Raw genomic sequence first — 18,597 nt, forward strand, 5'->3', positions numbered from 1 at the left:
TTACCGCACAACCCCAACCCTCTGCCTGGCTTGGCAGAAAATGCAGAAAGCGGCAAAAAAGCAGCGCTTTTAAAGCACAATAGGTGCCAAAAGGTTAAAAATAGCTGACTGCCCGGAGCAAAAGTGCACTTGAATAAAGACCCGGCTTCCAGGGACTCTCAAACCGTAGGCAAAAGTTTTAGAAAAATACTGAATTCCAGTGCACAGTGAAAATAGTTTGATAGATATATAAATTAATAGATTTTTAATATTTTAAAATACTTAATGGATGCTACTTGCTGATTAAAAACCGATGAAATTCTGCAAGAAAGTATCCTAATTTTGTTGTATCATTTAGCAATTATAATAAATATTTTACACCTTTCAAAAGTTTTTTAACTCCCCCGAAAACCATTTCATAATTAAAAAAGGAGCTCTTCCTCTCAAGCTTACACTGTAATTGAAATGTTCTGATTTTGTGTGATTTTTTCCCCGTGCACCTGATGTCCTTTGGTGTCCGTACGCCTTGGCCTAGTGCCAAAAATAGGGGGCCGAAAATGGCTGCCAAAAAGCGGAATTAAGATGCTGGCGTGGATGCGGGATTGGAGCAGGGACGGGTACGGAGACCAGAGAGATAGCTGCTGACAGTGTATGCTAAGTATTTGCAAATTTATGAGCGCTATTGGGCGAATGCCTGGCACATTCTGTCGTCGCTTGTGCAGGCGAAATTCGTGCATTGACAACAAAGGATGACGAGGGCATGCTGAACAGAGGGAACTGGAAAACGGAACTGCAAATGCAACTGCAACTCAAATTCAAGTAAACTTGGGGCGTTTAAAAGGAGCTACCTGCCAAGGACCTGCCCGTACAGTATACACACAGCGACAAGGACTGACGGACTGACTGACTGGCGGTTTAATCAAGCTAGCCACATGCAAGCAAGCGGCGTCGAGCCACGATTCGGGTTCTGCGGGTTCGGATTCTGATCGCTACTCAGCTCTTCGTTGCCCGCCAAGCCATCTACGAGGCACTGCAATACCAAGACCATGAAGTAAACACGGAATACAGTGAAGATTTTCAAGAGAAGACACCAAAAGCATAACTAAGTTTAGAGATTTAATTAAGAGATATCAAGCATGAACTTTTCAAAAGAAGCTTTGAATTTATATCAATAAATATTTAGAATTTCTTTTACTTCAAAAATCAAGTATCCTTCTGGCCAGCCTTCACTGTACTCCGCTTCTAGACATGAGTATAAGCTTCCTGGTTGGGTGATTAATGGCTATTCATGCATCTAAGAGGCTTGCTGCACCTTGGATACCTTGGATAAATAGTGGATATTGTGGACTCACCTGCTGCATGTTCCGCCACTGGCCGGTGGAATCGTATTCGATGTCATTGTGGGCCATATCATTGCCATACAGATTGAACTGGTTCGCCTGGCTGGGATTGGCCTGATCCGATGGCTGGGCGGGGGTTTCGGTGCCATAGAATATCATGTCCCATTGTGTGATTTGTGCTGCAAACACAAAAGGAAGAATTCGTATAAAAATGCATTTAGTTATAACCCAGATGAAATATACAAAAAAAAATCCAATAAAAAAGATAGACAGAATCAACAATAGCAAACGCAAAATGTTATAAAATGTATGATATATATTTGGCAGCCTGCTGGACAAGCCAGTCAACTGAAGGGCCAATAAATCTGCCATATGAGCGAGATCAAGTGCCGAAAGCTAATCGCAACTCTCACCAAACATTGGCAAAATGGATAAAAATGAAAAATTGTTGCTGCTGGCAACCCGGGCAGCAGCAGCAATAGCAATCGAGAAAAAAAAATCCGAAAAAAGCATTTTAAAGTTGCACTTTGATTGATGAAAGCAACAAGAAAGTGCCACTCGGCGGCTGTCCAATTTTTATTGACGGCTGCCAGCGAGCGGGTAAAAAATCATAAAACACACCAAGCGGGCAAAAGGGTTTCTGAAATAAAGAGCACTTCACGGGGATTCCATACACAGAAATGACACTTTAATTAAGCATAACTGATATTATGCAGTTTAAATTTTGTTAAATAAACACATTTTGTGGCATTTCCTTTATATAGAAATTATAAAAATACTTTTCTAGTAAAAGGATATAAATTCAAATCAATATCCTCTAATGGAAAACAAAAATTAAGTGTAAAATATATCCAGGATTTTCAAAATTTAGGCTACCGCTTGGTCCATTGCCCTCCTTGCGCTGACCCCTTGGCTGCTCCTCGTAGTCGGGTGTGGCGGGCACTTCCTGCATTTCCAGCTCCACCTGGGCGGGTCCCATCACCCCTGCGGCAGCCATCAGCAGTTGCTGCTTCTTTAATATCTTTTGGTCGGGCAGGAAGCTACTTCCTCCTGCAGGCAGGATGGGTAGAAGGGGGACGGAGGCCATGGTTTGAGAGGGCGGCGGCACTGATGGGGACTTCTTCGTATTCCCCTGACGGGTATTGCCACCGGTGGTGGGTCTAAAGAGCTCCACCTCGAACTGCTTGCCCGGCTTGGCCTGCTTGGTCTTGCCCTTGGGCGAACTGCTCTCGTAGGGCTCCAGTTCCGGAAAGATGGCTTGTATCTTGTCGTAGCGCTCGAAGAGCATGGGTATGCGGGCATCTGACGATGATGACGATGAAGTGGTGCTCTCCTTCACCTGCTTAGCTGCCTTGACTGAGCCATTGGATCCAGAGGACCCAGAGGATCCAGCTATTTCGCCCACCACCTTGCGGCTCTTCTCCTCGTATGACTTCTCCCCGGAATTGGCCTTGGGTCTAGGTGTTTGCACTCCGTTCCTGTCCTGCTTATTGCCCTTGGGCTGCTGCTGCTGCTGAGAGATGCGGTAGTATTTGTTCTTGCTGGTGGTATTCTGTAGGGTGGTGCTCGGCGTGGTCTGCTCCTTGCGATTGCCACCCGATCCTCCGGACTTGCCCTTATTACCATTATTAGCCTTGTTTCCCTTGTTATTGTTCCTCTCCTTATTGTTATTGTTGGCCTTGCCGTTGGCCTTGCCCAGAATGACCCCATAGGTGGCCGATATCTGCTGGTAACCCTGCTTGGGCTGAGCAGGATTCAGCAGGGGATTGTTGGTCACAAAGCTGGACTTGTTTGGAGGTGGGAGCTTGCCCAGCGGCAACTTGGCGCCGCCGGAAGGTGAGTTGCCAAAGTTATTGGGCGGAATGCGGGGATACTGCGGGGAATAGGCCTGATGGAGATTGCTAGTAGTGCTGCTGGTGTTGGCCGTGGTGGCCTCCGAGCCACTTGGCCGCGGCACCGAGATCGGATCATTGGGATCGATGCTCTGAGTGGTGCCGTAGAAGATCAGCGACCATTCCCTGAGAAGAGCATGGCCTGGTGGATTACGATGCATTACAGGTGTTTTTTTTTTCGATGCATGAGATTGGGTGAGATACGTGTTAGGTGAGGATGGATGGATCGATGGTGAGTTCCACAAAAGCGCAGCATGTAAAACAGTACAGGTTTAAAGCATCTCGTTCTGACGGCACTAGTTTGGAGTTGCTATAACTATGATTGGTGGTTTAAGGACTTACCCATATAGCGACCCTCGTTGTGGATCTCCAGTTGCCAGTTGCCGCGCGGGGATTCACCCCAGGTGTGCACCGACATGAAGGGCCACTGGTTGAAGCCGGAACGGGAATTGTCATGGATTCTGTGGTAAGGGAATAGGAGGGAGAATGTTTTAAATTATATTATTTAAGCTGGCTTAAAAACCTGAATATATTCTTAGGTATTAAATATAAGATTTCTTTTACTGGTTTAATAAAATTAAACAAATTAATTTAAAAGATTTTCTCAAATAATACAATCTTACTCCTGGAAAGCTGAGAGCTTAACCTGCAAATATTTATACGAAGAGAGTAAAAAAGGAAGGACCTTTTAATATTTAGCTCTTAAAGTAATAAATCGACTAGTATATATATTAAAAAATTGAATTATGATAGTTAAAATGCGTTACTTTAAGTGAAATAAATTGGAATTTCAATTCGTTATTAATCAAAGTATAATTTACAATACAAAATCCATACAATTGAAGGAATTTTCATTTAAAATTGCTAAATTTTCTAGGGTTTTTCTTTTCCTCAAATTTTTAATATAGTTAACATTCAGTTTCTTACCTGGGCGTGAGCAGCGTGACACTGGTGTTGGCGGGCGACCTCAGGTACAGCTGAATGTCTCCGCGCCTTTGCGAGGTGAGGGTGATCTTGGCCTGGACGTGCTCCAGATAATTGACAGAACGGCAGTGGTTGACCGTCAGCTGTAGCGTAATATGAGTGCGGGGAGGAATGACCCTAGAAATTAATAAAGAAAAAATATTAATAAAATATAAAATATACATTAAGAACCTCCTCCTACTTGTCCACATGCGGTGCATTGATCTCGCAACGCTGCTGCTCCGGCACCGTTTTCCAGTTGCGCGCCACGCGCACCATCTCATATGCATCCATCAGGCCGTAGCCGAAGGAGTGGCTCACCCGCCGGCCCACCCCGTTGCGCGACCAGCTGGGATCCTTGAGGTTCGCCGGCTTGGCGGTACGCACCACAATGTGCTGCAGATCGCGCCAGGTGAGATTCTGGTTAGACTGCAGCACCAAAGCCGCAATGCCAGCGGCGAGCGGGGCCGACGCCGAGGTGCCCGTGTGGGAGACAGTGCACGAGTGATGCAAATCCGTGGTGACCACCTGCTTCTCACCCGGCCCGCCGCTGCTATAGGTGGTGGCCAGCGTGGAGCTGCACTTCTCCGAATACCAGGGCACATGGCCCTCCTCGGTGGCGCTGGAGATGGACAGTGTCCAGATGGAGTTCGTGTAGCCGTCGCAATTGCAGTTGTCCTGCTCCCGTCCCCCGTTGCCCGAAGCCCAGATAAAGATGCTGCCCTTGCCGCCGCGTCCCTTGGTCGTGCCCTCGATGAAGGCCCTCGAGGCCAGTTCCCCAGGTCCGTCCACTGTCTTGCCATCGTCATCGGGTCCCCACGAAGCGCTGTATATATCGATGTGCTGAGGATTTAGGGAGAGGGATCGCGCCTCCACGGCATCTGTGACATCGCCGTCCAGCATTCGCACTCCACCCACACTGGCTCCGTAGGCAATGCCCACCGCGCAGAAGGAGTTGTTGGCAGTGGCAGCCACCTCGCCGGCACAGCGGGTGCCGTGGCGATTCGAGTCCGTCATGTCGTAGTGCGGCATGGGATCGTCATCGTGGCTATTTACATCGTACGAGGCCTTGCGATCCTGTTTTTGGAATGGGTTGTTAGAGGTTTTTCTTCTTATTTACTTTATCTTTCAGGGACTCACATAATTCTGTTCTATATCCGGATGATCAGACTCGAGGCCATCATCTAGAATCGTGACTACCACGCCCTTGCCGGTAATGCCCTGCTTCCAGGCGGGTATCACATTCATGTCCAGGCCACCACCGCGGTTCTGGTGAAAGATTGGATTTTAAATATTTATTAAATAAAAGAAAATAAAGTGGAATCTTGGTAAATAATATATTTACATTCAATTCCTTAATGTTAAGTAGTTTATTTGTATTTTTACACTTACCAAATACCACATCTGCGGCCATTTGGCATCATCAAAGGGCATGGCATCCACCTGCGACATGGCTCGCGATGAAGTCCTCGAGGGTCGCATTCGTATAAAGTCACGCTTGGAGCGCGACTTGGCTCGCTGTTGCTTTGCCCAATGGACGCGATCATCGTCATCGAGTCGCGTCTGGTGATGCGTGGCGGGGGAGAGCGACCGCTTCGAGACCTTGTGATGTGCGAAGTGGTAGTGATCATCGAAGATCTGCAAAAGGGAAAAGAAAAGGAAATGTTATAATAATTGGGAGAGCTATAAAATGACTTAGAAATTCATTAGATAAAGTAGTCTCTGGACTAAACGTCTTTGAAACACTTGGGAATAATACATTCTGAATAAGTTATTGGGAGGATTAGTAATTCTCAACTTAGAACCATGTCTGGCGGTACTGGGGGAATCCGCAAGCTGGCGGACAAGCTCTTCACACCCAATGAAATTCGCCGCTTTCAGGCCTACAAGAGTCGCTTTAGCCAAAAGTATCTAAGTTTGGAGGGCTTAAAGTCAAACTTTAAGAAACCAGATCTGGGAAAACTATTGAATTATCGCGTGTTTTCGACCCAAAAAGAAGGTAAGAAGTGTTTAGGTTTGAGGATTAAGTGTAGTTTGGTTTTCAAAAGTACAGAAAGAGCTTCCTTAATGTCTTAATTTCTCCACAGGTTCCCACGAAGAGCCCAAAGCCAAGCCAGATGAATGCGATCCCAGTTGGGATGAACTATTTCCCAGGGGGCCGCCTTATGAGCCCCGCAACACCCACTACTGGTATCCAGATGCCGAGTATCTCAACGAATTCAAAAACATTGTGATGTATCCCACCGGTGATCAGTGGAAGCAGCGACCAAAGATGACCGGGAAACAGATACCTCCAGTAGATCGTACCTTTCGCACCAAGTTCATTAACTTTGGACCCGCCCATCCGGCTGCCCATGGAGTACTCCGCATGATCCTGGAGCTGGACAACGAGACGGTATTGTCCGCTGATCCGCACATTGGCCTGCTGCATCGCGGCACCGAAAAGCTGATCGAGTACAAGACCTATGTCCAGGCTCTGCCCTATTTCGATCGCCTGGACTATGTCTCCTGCATGGCCAATGAGTTGGCCTATGCCCTGGCCGTCGAGAAACTGCTGAATGTGGAGGTTCCGCGGCGGGCCAAGTACATACGCACCATGTTCTCGGAGATCATGCGGCTGACCAATCACACCATGGCCATAGCCTCCTCCGTTTTGGACTGCGGAGCCATCACACCGCTCTTTTGGCTCTTCGAGGAGCGTGAGAAGCTGTACGAGTTCTCGGAGAGAGCCTCGGGGGCGCGGCTGCATGCCGCCTACATACGGCCAGGGGGCGTGGCCTCGGATATTCCGCTGGGCTTCTGCGATGATCTGTACCAGTTTTGCCAGCAATTTGGCGATCGCCTGGACGAGGTGGAGGACGTGGTGACCGATAATCGTATCTGGCGAATGCGTAACATTGGCATTGGAACAATCTCTGCCCACGATGCCCTCAACTGGGGATGCACTGGACCTGTTCTGAGGGCCTGTGGCATCAAGTGGGATCTGCGCAAGCAGCAGCCCTACGATGCCTACGGGGAATTGGACTTTGATGTGATTGTGGGCTCCAATGGAGACTGCTACGATCGGTATCTAGTAAGGATTCGGGAGATGCGCGAGTCCATCAACATCATTGAGCAATGCATCCAGTCCATGCCGCCGGGCGAGATCAAGGTGGATGACATGAAGATCAGTCCACCGCAGCGGCGCAGCATGAAGATGGGCATGGAAGAGCTGATCCACCATTTCAAGCACTTCTCGCAGGGCATCCATGTGCCACCAGGGCAGACATACACGGCTGTGGAGTCACCTAAGGGAGAGTTTGGGGTGTATCTCATCTCTGATGGCTCAACGCGTCCATATCGCTGCAAGATTCGCCCAGCCTCCTATGCTCATTTGGCTCTGATGTCCAAGATTGCGCCCACACACTTTCTGGCCGATGTGGTGGCCATCATTGGGTCACTGGACATTGTCTTTGGCGAGATTGATCGTTGAATTTATAATAATTTATAGGATTTATAGGCATTTCAGATGGGTTTAACATTAAAGGCACAAATTTAAGGATTTATTCTATCTAAAACTTTAATATAAATTTAAAAAAAAAGTTATTTTAAGGTGTCAAACTAACCAGGATATTCTTTCACCTCTTTTGTAATTTATTTTGAGTGTAAAAACAATGCACAGAAAATCCTTTAGCTTTGTCCCTAAACCCTAGGGTGAGTGTAATTAAAATAGGAATTTATTATTTTTGAAATTTATGCGAAATTGTTCTGATTTACTGACGCATAACATAAGCCGGCTCCATATTCTCCATTCTCCATTCTATTTATCTGGCCAGGCGTGGGGGTTTCTGTCTGGAATCAGAAATTGTTGGTGTTAATTGAATTTCATTGTGCGAAATTCTTTGGCAAATTGCAATTTAGAAACAACGCGGACAAAAGCCGGCTTCAGGTCGAACTATTTTGCAATTACAATTGCCATTAGTTGTGCGTTGGCAGCATGGCCAAGCGGGCTAAGTTATGGCAAACTATTGGTCCATGAAGTTATGCCGCATTGTTGTGGCCTGCCAGAGGATTTCCAGCTATGCTGGAGGTGAATATGATGCATGCCTTGCGAGTGCAGCAGGCCAGATAGTGGCAGGTAAGGGATGCCTGGTTGTCTCCTGATGAATATATATTGTGTGTGCCTTTCGTGTGCGTTTGGCCAGCAAAGTTGCGCTTGGCTGCTGCTTAATTGTAAATGTAATTTTGCTGCCGTGGACCCAAAACAGGCCTCATTAAGGGCCATGACAACAACAGTGGCAACGTTGCCACGCTGAGTTTGGGACAGGAACCTCAGGTAAACGCATAAAAGTATGCAGCACAATTTATTTATGCCCACAGCAGGATGTTGACGTCGATTTGGCAACAGCGGAAGAGGCTTTCCCACGTACCCAGCTTCTCTTTTTGACTTCTATTACTATGGCAACGTGTTCTGCTTTTCGTAGACTCCTTAAAATGAAACACAAAATTCATATAACACCTAAAAATAAAATCCCAAAATTTGTTTTGAAATCGCCTTAAATATTTGTAAATGAGAGCACCCCTTGGATGTCTTTTTCCGTCCATGTGTTTGTCGTGAAATTCGAGCCGCTGACTGGCACAGAATGATAGTAGAGGCATATGTGCAAACGCATCCACTTTCCACTTGCCACTTGCCACATCCTCCTCTTGGATCCTGTCACGGCTGGGCGACTACTAAAATTTTAATTGCTGCTACTCTCTGCGTACGTGTCGTGTCGCCCGGCGCTCAAAGCTCGTTTAGTTTTTATGCCCGTCGAGTGGTGCCCCCAAGCCACCCCCTACGACTTCCGCCGCCCACTATCAAGTTTATTAATTTATGCAGCACATACACACACCCTTGGATTTGTTTACTTGCCGCCGCCTGCTCTTATGCATATGCAATTTTGTCCAACATTTTAATTGAGTTGGGTGGCCAAGTTAACTTAATACCTCGAACACACCCCGGTAGTGACTTTATTTTTGCAAAAATAAAGAAAAAAGAGATCAGCTTGAGTTTAATTGTTTTGTTGCGGTTTCAATTAAAATTGACTCGTGTGTGCAACTCAAACTGGCCCCGCCCCAATCAAGCTTAAGTGCTAAATGGAAGCCGGTGTTCTGTGGCCAGGATATTAACTTTCACAAGCCATTTGCTGAGGCCCAGAGCACACATCAAGCTAAATAGCAAGTGGCACAAGATGAACAGGAGGGATATAAGGATAAATGGGTTTAATGAAAATGAAGGAAGCTAAGGCATCCTATAAATATGAATATTTATATAACTATTTAAAGACTAACTTTATTATTTAACCTACTTTTTTCTTAGAGGTCGTGGTAATTCCATCTCCACTTCAGACAGCTTACCGCAAGCAGCTAATTTTCTAGTGCATTTGTCGACAACAAAAAAAAGCTCACACTGTCACAAAAAGCCAATAAAACCATGGCAGCAGTTGGAAAATGTTAAGCTGTGAATAATGCCCTCTCCATGGCAGCTTTTAAAATTGTCAACAATTTAATTAATCAACTTGAGGGTGCTGGCCACCAAGGCGTCTGATGTTTGTGTGGGGCTCTGATGAATGGCTCCAAGGAGCAGGCGTTGATGCGGGAATGGTGGCCAGGTTAGGGGAACAGAACCCTCCACATAAATGGGATTTAAACCATAAACATAAAATATTTATAATTAAAATATTTTATATATATTTTTTAAGGCTTTAAAATTCCTATAAAATATTAAACCCCTCAAGCTCTCAATGTCCTCGATTGCCAATGAAAATGGTTAATTTTTTAATGTCCCCAGGGCAGCCATGGAATGCCGGAAACGAGAGCAGGAAAAGGAACAGGACCAGCGCCAGGTGACAGCTAGACAGGAAGAAGGCCAGTATAAATATGTGCGCCATTTCATTAGCTGCTAATTAATTTAGCCCGCACCCATACTCCCCACAATCCACACCTTACAGAGGAGGTGGAGGTGGTGCAGGAAATGCAGTTTGGATTTTCAATTAAGTGAGAGGAAGTGGGCGACGCTTGGATGGTGGGACGAGCAATTCCCTGGTTGTACCAGTGGCAAAATATTACACAGTGTTAAGAGCGATGACAGGTGCAGAGGCCCGAAGCACCTGGGCGATGTTCGTAGGTAAAAACTACGAGCGAGGGAGCTGTGAAAGATGTCAACGGCAGGGCAAAGGTAGCGAGGCTGCCACATCCCACAAAAAGGTTAAACATAATTCACAGAAAAATATGCGAATGTGCGGAATTTAAGATTAAATCCCATGCATTCTCATACATTTAGAATGGTTGTTTCTTCCTAGATCCCCCTGCCCCAGTGTTTATGCGTTTAACCCACTTTTGAATCATGTGAAGTGAAAGCATATTTGAATTAAATTAATTATTAAAGTTATATTTAAGTGTACAATAAAGCCAAGTATAATAAAAGTAGAAAATAATCTTACCCAAAGCTTTAATTTAAATATTTCCATTAATATAAAATATATTTTGTTTGCAGAAAATTAAAAAAACTGTCAGAAATTGTGTTGAAATCCTTGCTTGTTCGGCTTCCAAGTGATTTCCCGTTGATCCTCACAGCTCCATGGTGTTTAGTGTGGCAGAAAACACTCTCCACTGGCTTCCCCCATTGCCATGTCGAGGCAGTTGTTGGTCCAATAATGTTTGTTATTTGCATATGTACATCGCCTTTTGTTTCCCTCGTCAGCACAACGATGCCATAAAAATAAAAAAACAAACATACTGTGTTCCCTGTTGTAAGTTTTCCTGGTGGCCTGGCTTTTGCTTAAAATATTTATAGAAAATGGCGACAATTTGCGCCAAACAATTGCAGTTCAGAGCAAAGTCAAGCTACCTTTGGCTCCACGCACTTTACATTGCATATTTATGGTCTTTGTTTGCCTTGGTTTCTGACATTCCGCCCCGTTTGACACAAACAACGGAGAAGTGGAATAACATTTTATCCATAGGTCAAACTTCATCATGATCCTCCTCCTCCTCCTACATGGTGCATTAAGATTGGATATTGGGTAGTGGCCCTGGGCTACATTTATGGTTGGATAAACAGAACTGTGAAAAACACTCCCTAGCACCCACACACACCAGGCACCCCACACACCCCACAAGGTGTGGCCAAGAAAAATCTACCCCCTGGTCGAAAAATCTCTTCTTGGTCCCCCGAAAAATACATAATTGTTTCCATGGGAGAGATTGTGTCTATCACCGGGTTTCCCTCAGTATTTTCTCGTACTCTTCTCGCACTCCCAATCAGGTGAGCCAACCCTTGGATGGCTGAAACTGTCCCCTGTGGGTAGCTTTGGGTAAATGTTAGACACAAAGCCCAAAAGGCCGAGGGTAGCAGCATTCCGAAAATTTAATAAGACAGGAGATCAGTTGTTGTAAATTTTTCGCCAGCTATTTCCCCTTACAATTTCTCGGCTCTGTTTTTTTTTCTTTTATGGCAATTGGGGGAGCAATAGATATCTTTTTGCAAATCTGTATCTTATGGGGGTTGATACGGCAAGCACTTACCCTGTGCAAGACCTTCGACCATAGCCTCAAACTACAAATGTCTTAATGGAGATGGCAAGATATTTGATGGGAAATGATGAGACAGTTTCGGGTTACAGGGGAAGAAATTAGGGAGTGTTGGCATCAAAAGGATATTATATTTGTCAAATATTTTATTTTATTAATGGGGGATGTTGCAGCAAAAGGAATAATAAATGAAGAAATTCCTAAAATCTTAAATCTTAGTCCTTAAAATTAGTAAGATTCTCCAGTATAAATTGTCAATAAATTCGTTTCTCTGTGTAAAAGCCACTGCATATAAAATGTAATTTAACTTTGCTTTATTGATTTACCGCTCTCGTGATTAACGATTCAGTTGCATGCGTAAAATGTCTTAAATGAATGCGGCAATATAATTGTATGCAGTTCCATGGTATGCACACGCACATAGCCCACCCCAATCCACTCCACATTTTATTGTTCAAAATTAATTGAAAAAGGAAATAATTTCGATATTAAATTATGCGGCAAAGCGTGGCTGTGAAATATTAATGACACTGACAGCAGCAGCAGCAGGACGCATCCATTTGGCGACAAATGTGTTTTGTTTTAATTGATGCCACACTCAATGGTCTCCGATCGGTGAGAATCATTCAACAATTATTTACAATATATATTTTTAACAATACATATTCGTATTCCAAACGAATTGACAATTTCTGTCGCATTACAATTCATGGGAAAACGATCAAAGGTGGCTTAAATCGGTCAGCAATGTCCTTAAATCTGACTGCCAAGCCGAGTCCTCTCTAGGACTTTTTGGAGTGATGGCCACCGAGTGGCCACTTGTCTCGAAAAGTTGTTGAACGAAACCCAAGAGCTGGCTCAGCTGGCAGTCGAGTAAACAAACGACATCCGAATCCCACAGCTCCTCCTCTTTTATTTTCACAAAAATGTACGTCTGTAATATATGGCAGTGTGGAATTTGACGAATCACTTTCAGGGCAGCTGCACTGATTCCAAAAAAAAGGAGGAAAAAAAAAGAGTTTCGGCTTTAAAGCGGATCCTTTATTTGACCCATGAGCAAGGCCAAATAAAGGACCTCCATTTGCATTGCGGGAAGGCAAGCGACGTGAGGCCGCTGTTTAATAAAAAAATTACAAAAAGGAAAAGGGAAGAGGAACAGGGTTCGCCTTGGTCATTCTCAGTCTTGGGTAAACCTGCATGTCCTTTGGCAAACAGCCGGCGAACAGCAAACGAAATTTATTGGCTTTCGCGGAGGGGCTAAAGTATGCCGAAGTCGGGTCTTTCCACTCCCTTTTTCTGGCCGAAAATTAACCAAAAAGGGCAACAATTGCAATGGTTTTCTTTGTGGAAATAAGCAAGAATAAGCTTAAGATAAAAATGTTTTTTTAATTAAAAAATAACTTTTAGAGGGAAATTACCATAAAACCTTTCTTCTGAGGACAAAGATTCGACTTTCATTAACTGAATTAATTATCTTTCTAAATTTTTAAGACATTTTAAGTCCTGTCTTTGAATTAAACTCAACTTTTTAGAGTCTTAAATTCTTAACTTACAAAACAAAAGAATAACCAGAGAAACAACACTTGGATTAATGAATCCTGGTTCCTAGAAAAGCATTTCCCACGAGTGTATTATATTTTGAAAGTTCCAGAATTCAAGAACTTCCTTTCTTTTTTTGGGGACTCAGCAGAGCCTCATTAACCGCACCCGAATCCCATTCACAGTTTCATGGAGATATCGGCTGCAGCCACTGGGAACTGACAGACTGAGATCCAAATGCAATCGAGGAATTTCCAAATATTTTTGCATTTCAAGTGCCGGCATCAGCAGTTGCATTCAGTTGCAGATGGGCATCGGGGAAGTCAGAGGGGTGAATTTTAAGGGATTAAGAGTGCTGGGGGTGAGTGGGGTGGAAAATGAAAGGGTATTGTGTGCTTGTAGGATGCATTGGCCTTTGTCGGAAAATTGATTGCACTTGTTGTTGTCTGCTCGGAACTCCGCCAGTCGGCCATCGACTGATGTTGATGATGGCCCCATTTGCTTGAGTAATGATGCCACTTGCTACCGAATACCGAATTTCGACTACCGAATTGGAGTAGGAGTTAAAGCCTTGTTGCAACCCAAATCGATTTAGTGCAGCCCGCATCTGAGTCGAATTTCCACATCTTTCCGGAAGCCGCCTTTTAGTTTTTGTAAATGAAATGCGAAATTTGTTGCCGTTTGCCGCTCGTCGTCGTCGTCGTCGTCGACGATTCTTTTGTCTCTTTGGGAAATCAAATTGATTCGTTAGGTTGGCAATCTGTCGCTTGTTAGGCCAAATTGATTGAAATTAGGTTTAGATCCCTAATCCCCCCTCTGTTCTGGGATTTGTAGCCTGGTAATTGCTTTCGGTAGCCCTTGCCTTGCCCTCTGTCCCTTTGCAGTTTGTTCTCATTAGGTGCTCTCTCTGGCTCAAAGGAATGCAATGAATAGCCCCAACTGCAAACGGAAACGGATACGGATACGGAGGATCCAAGCAATATGCGAAAAATATTCGAGAAATTCTGCATACTTCGGAAGCACACACTAGCGTCGCCGGAGGTTGCTCTTCGGGGGAATCAGGGCTATTATTGCACCTCAAAGTCAGAAATTCCAGACGGGTGACGACAAGCCATGTACTGATGGCATTCGAGTGTGCAAATGAAAGCAAATGGAAATCGAAGAGTGTTGGATAAATAACTAAGATGCCAGTAGATCAAATATGTCAAATAATTTCTACAGGAAATGTGCTAGCATTGGGATTCCTGGTAAAATTCTTTAGGGGTTTTAAATTGAGGTTTAAAGATATTTCTTTAGTAACTACATAACTAAAATTCTTTACAAACTTATTTATATTCAATTGAATTTAATTCTAGGTGTTAATACGGAATTATATATAATTTATATACCTTATTCCCAGCTTTCCTCTGTATTCTTACTTCCCTCTCTCTGGCTTGAACTATTTTCGTAGCCACCTTCGATGGGGCCATGACACAAATTGACTTCGACATCAGGAAAAACAACATCAGGTGCGCCAGATGCGAGGGAGAAGTCAGAGGTGGTAAGGGTGGAATATATATATGTTGTATGGTGTACACCCACCTATATATATATATATATAGCACAGCAGCAATAACAATAATCATAAATACAGACTGCGAAGGGTTGCAGGCGGCACGTGTCAATGCAGGTCAGAGGACCCCCACAAATATCTGGAATAATAATGCATGTTCAAGTCTGAGGTATCCACTCGACTCCCCACTTTAGGCAGTGAGTGGGCTTTTTCTTGCTCTGATGTTACCCCATGGGAATTCCATTTAACTTCTAGAAATTCATACAATTGCTAATGGGGTTTCAAGGGGACGACGACGACGACAAGTTAGGCTCTTAACAGACCCAAAACATTTTGCTTTTACCTCAAAGAAAGCTCTAAAAGAACGTTTTCCTCAAGAGTTTAATTAATTTCTTCACATTTCTTGAGATGAAAGTTTTTAGCCTACTTTCTGGAAAAAGCATGGTAGCTCTCCATGAAAACTTCTTAATAACTATAATAATTTTAATTTTTTCGTTCGCTTTAACCTAAAAACTATTTCGTAAAAAAATCAATTCACACTTCACTGAACTTTGGCAATTTTTAACAGTTTGCCAGCAATTTTAAAACGCTTAAGAATGGGGAAGAAAAAAAAACAAAGCTCAAGGAGAAATTTGCACAAAGTCTTTGGCAAGTTCGTGCTCTTATTTTTTTGCAACTTGTTTCAGTTCGAGGCAAGAGCTCGTCAGAAGTTAAATTACTTTAAACTTATGCATGGCAAAGAATGTAATTGTTAGTGAGCGAAAAAAGCTAAAAACTTTTGTAACAAAGGAACAATTAATGACGCAGGAAAATGAGTAGGAAAAAAACTGCCAGAGAATATGTTGCAGTTTAAGACTTTTGCTTTTAGGAAACTGAATATCCTGGAAAAGTGTTGCTTTGTATCCGAAAATCATTTCCTTCATTGATCTGGCAGATTCAATTACGAGTGTAGAGATTGAAAAAGTTTGCTGGCAGAAGAAATCGCAAGTAATTCTGCAACAAATTTCATCGATTGCAATCCCTGCTGCTATTTGTTCCCATTGGTTTTCTGTGGCATATTGCAAATCATCGAACATAAAATGAAACCATCAAAGTGCAAATGCGAAACAAATTGCAAATTGGCAGCTGGGAAGCTGGGTAGCTGGGTTTCTGGGAGATGAAAGAGCTGAAATTATTATTGAAATGCATTAATCAAAATTTGCTGAGGTGCTTCGCTTTGGTCTTTGTTTTGGATTTCATATTTTGGGGTAGTTTCAGCTACAGTAACTTTTCCAATAATGCAGGGAAATGTATATAAATTTATTTTCCCTTTTCTCTTTCCGAGGGTGAGGGTATCAATTTGTTTGGAAGGGGGTTGGGTGCTAGAGGGCCCACCCTCTCTAATGGCAAAAGGCAAGCTGAAAATGTTTGCCTTTCTCTTGGCAAAAAATAGGAAAAACCCTCGGGGAACCATAATTTAGTCTATGCCATGCACAGAATATGAGAAGGTGACTTGCTATCAGAATTTATAGGTAAACAAAGCTGACGGTCTATCCAAAACCATTATTTTTTACACACTAATTAAAATTGCTGCGAACAAAGGACACCACACCGCCCACACTGTTTTAATCTAGAGTCCTTTTACAACGGGGGAGGAGTCATCAGATATCTGAGGAACAAAAGGTGCGTTTGGATTTATGTAGCCACAAGATACATGAAAGTCCATGAGACAAAATGCTGTCGGAAAGCATTAAGAGTTAATACTGAAAATGCACAAGTTAATTACACTGAAACTAAAATATATCTTTAAAATATGGAAAATATATTAAAATGTTTCACTATACCATTCATAAAGATATTTTATATTTTTACATAATTTTATTGACGCCTTTATCTACATTTTTGGTAATTACATTTAAAGAAAACATATTTATGCAGGAAATCCAAGAAATCCATTAATTGTGAGGCTACTTTTATATGATTTCAAGAACTAAATGATATATATATTCTTTTTTAAATATAGCTAAATATTTACTATACTTTCTCCCAGTGCTAATTCAATAATCTGATAACCGCGTTCTTTTACCTATTTATCCATTCAATCGTCTAGCCAGAAATCTGCTTTCGCAAAAATAAAATAATAATAAATTCCAAATGTCGGAAATTAGGTTTAAAAGCACGAAGAATTCCCCGCCGAGGGCTGCGTGAGAATGTGAGAATGATGAGCAAAGTTTTCCCAGTATCAAGCCGGAAATTTATGTTTCCATAAACAAACACAAGCCCGAACAGCGGAGAGAGTGGAAAAACTTTAAGTTCATCCTTAAGGAAAGGCGAAGGTCCGCGTAAATATATTTGAGAGGGGAATTTAATGAAGTAAAAATCGAGAAAAGCTGCCACACAAGCACTTAAAACATTGTCAACACCCACACACAGATGCGTTGTTCGGGTTTTTGGTGGTTTTCCCACCCCTTTAGGGATTTCCCAATGATGCAGTTTGGAAACTAAAACAACTTAAGCAGAAGGTGAAAAAGGGGGACAGTTGCAGAGGCCACCCATCAAGTCAAGGGCCAAATGTGGGCTGTAAGAGTTTTCCGCCCTTTTCCGCAACAACAATTTGTTGCATAGTTAGAGGCGACGCGCCTTGGCAGTCTAAACAATCAGTGAAAGTTGTGCGTATGTTGGCTGGAAAATGGGTAAAAAGCTGGCTGAGCAGTAACTCCCTCCGGTTGCCGCGCTTCAAATTCATTGCACTTCACTCCACTCAACTCAACTCGACTCGACTCGATTCCATCAGATGCCACAAAAACTGGGGAATAAAACGTGCCACAAAGGCAGCTGTGACATGTGCGTGTGTGTGTTAACAAGGATTTCAATTTGCGGAATGGCAGTTAATAGCCTGAAGACGCGACACTTGAAAACTTCCAATTTCAAGTGTTTGGCAAATAGGGCGGCAAGAGTTAAGCTCAATTGGCTCAAAGTTATCGAAAGGCCAATTGATATTTGAGATTAAAGCATAGTTAGGCCTCGGGAAAACTATGTTTCCTAAATATGTATGTAATTTCACAATAAATCTTGAAGATTCATAGGTAAAAATAAACTTATTCTTAAGCTTAGCTTTGGTTTTAAAACATTTTAGGGTGATCTTTAATAAAAAAAGCTTTTTCTCAGAAATTTCTTCAATTTTACATGATTTAAATACAGGTTCTAAAAAATATTTTACAATGGCTTAAATAATTTATTTTAATAACTACTCCTTTCTATATTCAACCCTAATGTTTTCAAAAATATTTAAACACTTAAATTCCTCTTAAATTTCAATTTAATTTGAAATTATTGCTCACTTGCCACGCAAAAACGTGGCAAGTTCATTCGCAATTGTCAGTCACTCAGATGTATCAACGCGTTTTGTTGGCCCGCCAGGCATTTGGGGTAAGGGGCAGGGGGCTTCTTCACTGCCACTTCTCTAACCTGGCTCAAAACACCGGGGCGAAACACGATGGCAGCTCTGCGGTGTGAAATACGTGCGTTGTTTAATTCAAAACCGAAAAGTTGCATCCGCGAGCATCGCTGACAAGTATGCGAAGAAAATGCAATGCGCTATTTTATGGGGCGCACACACACACACACACTCCACGCACACTAGCAAGGACCGTTGCATGTGCAAATTGTGTGTTGCATATTTTGTGGGGCTTGAAAACATTTTTTTATGGCAATTTGCCAGGCGAACGAAGCTTGAGAAAACACAACAGAAGAGAACAGAAATACTCCCAACACACACACACACTTGCATGTTTTCACA

General features: G+C 43.1%; 2 protein-coding genes across 6 annotated transcripts in view; one reads left to right on the plus strand and one right to left on the minus strand.

The window, feature by feature from the left end:
* Fur1 (Furin 1) overlaps positions 1–18,597 on the minus strand; it is a 144,756-nt gene that overhangs the window by 8,020 nt on the left and 118,139 nt on the right. For 4 of the 5 annotated variants that reach the window (XM_070286663.1, XM_070286664.1, XM_017163038.2 and 1 more), the window contains 7 exons: positions 5,567–5,812; positions 5,315–5,443; positions 4,377–5,251; positions 4,139–4,312; positions 3,554–3,672; positions 2,196–3,353; positions 1,332–1,498 (listed from right to left, as the gene is read on the minus strand). In XM_070286663.1, the coding sequence (XP_070142764.1) occupies positions 1,332–1,498; positions 2,196–3,353; positions 3,554–3,672; positions 4,139–4,312; positions 4,377–5,251; positions 5,315–5,443; positions 5,567–5,812 (2,868 nt within the window). The remainder of the gene's footprint in view (positions 1–1,331; positions 1,499–2,195; positions 3,354–3,553; positions 3,673–4,138; positions 4,313–4,376; positions 5,252–5,314; positions 5,444–5,566; positions 5,813–18,597) is intronic. The other variant, XM_017163043.3, reaches the window with a different exon arrangement.
* ND-49L (NADH dehydrogenase (ubiquinone) 49 kDa subunit-like) lies at positions 5,894–7,909 on the plus strand. Its single transcript, XM_017163045.3, has 2 exons — positions 5,894–6,173; positions 6,262–7,909. The coding sequence occupies exons 1-2, from the start codon at positions 5,981–5,983 to the stop codon at positions 7,644–7,646; spliced, it is 1,578 nt and encodes a 525-aa protein (XP_017018534.1). The 5' UTR covers positions 5,894–5,980; the 3' UTR covers positions 7,647–7,909.

This window comes from Drosophila kikkawai, chromosome 3R, assembly GCF_030179895.1.
Source record: "Drosophila kikkawai strain 14028-0561.14 chromosome 3R, DkikHiC1v2, whole genome shotgun sequence".
NCBI lineage: Eukaryota > Metazoa > Arthropoda > Insecta > Diptera > Drosophilidae > Drosophila > Drosophila kikkawai.

Bases quoted from the DNA above. Each gene is read 5' to 3' on its own strand.
- ND-49L (XM_017163045.3), top strand. From the start codon at position 5,981: ATGTCTGGCGGTACTGGGGGAATCCGCAAGCTGGCGGACAAGCTCTTC. The intron at 6,174-6,261 runs GTAAGAAGTGTT...ATTTCTCCACAG, and splicing joins GTTTTCGACCCAAAAAGAAG to GTTCCCACGAAGAGCCCAAA.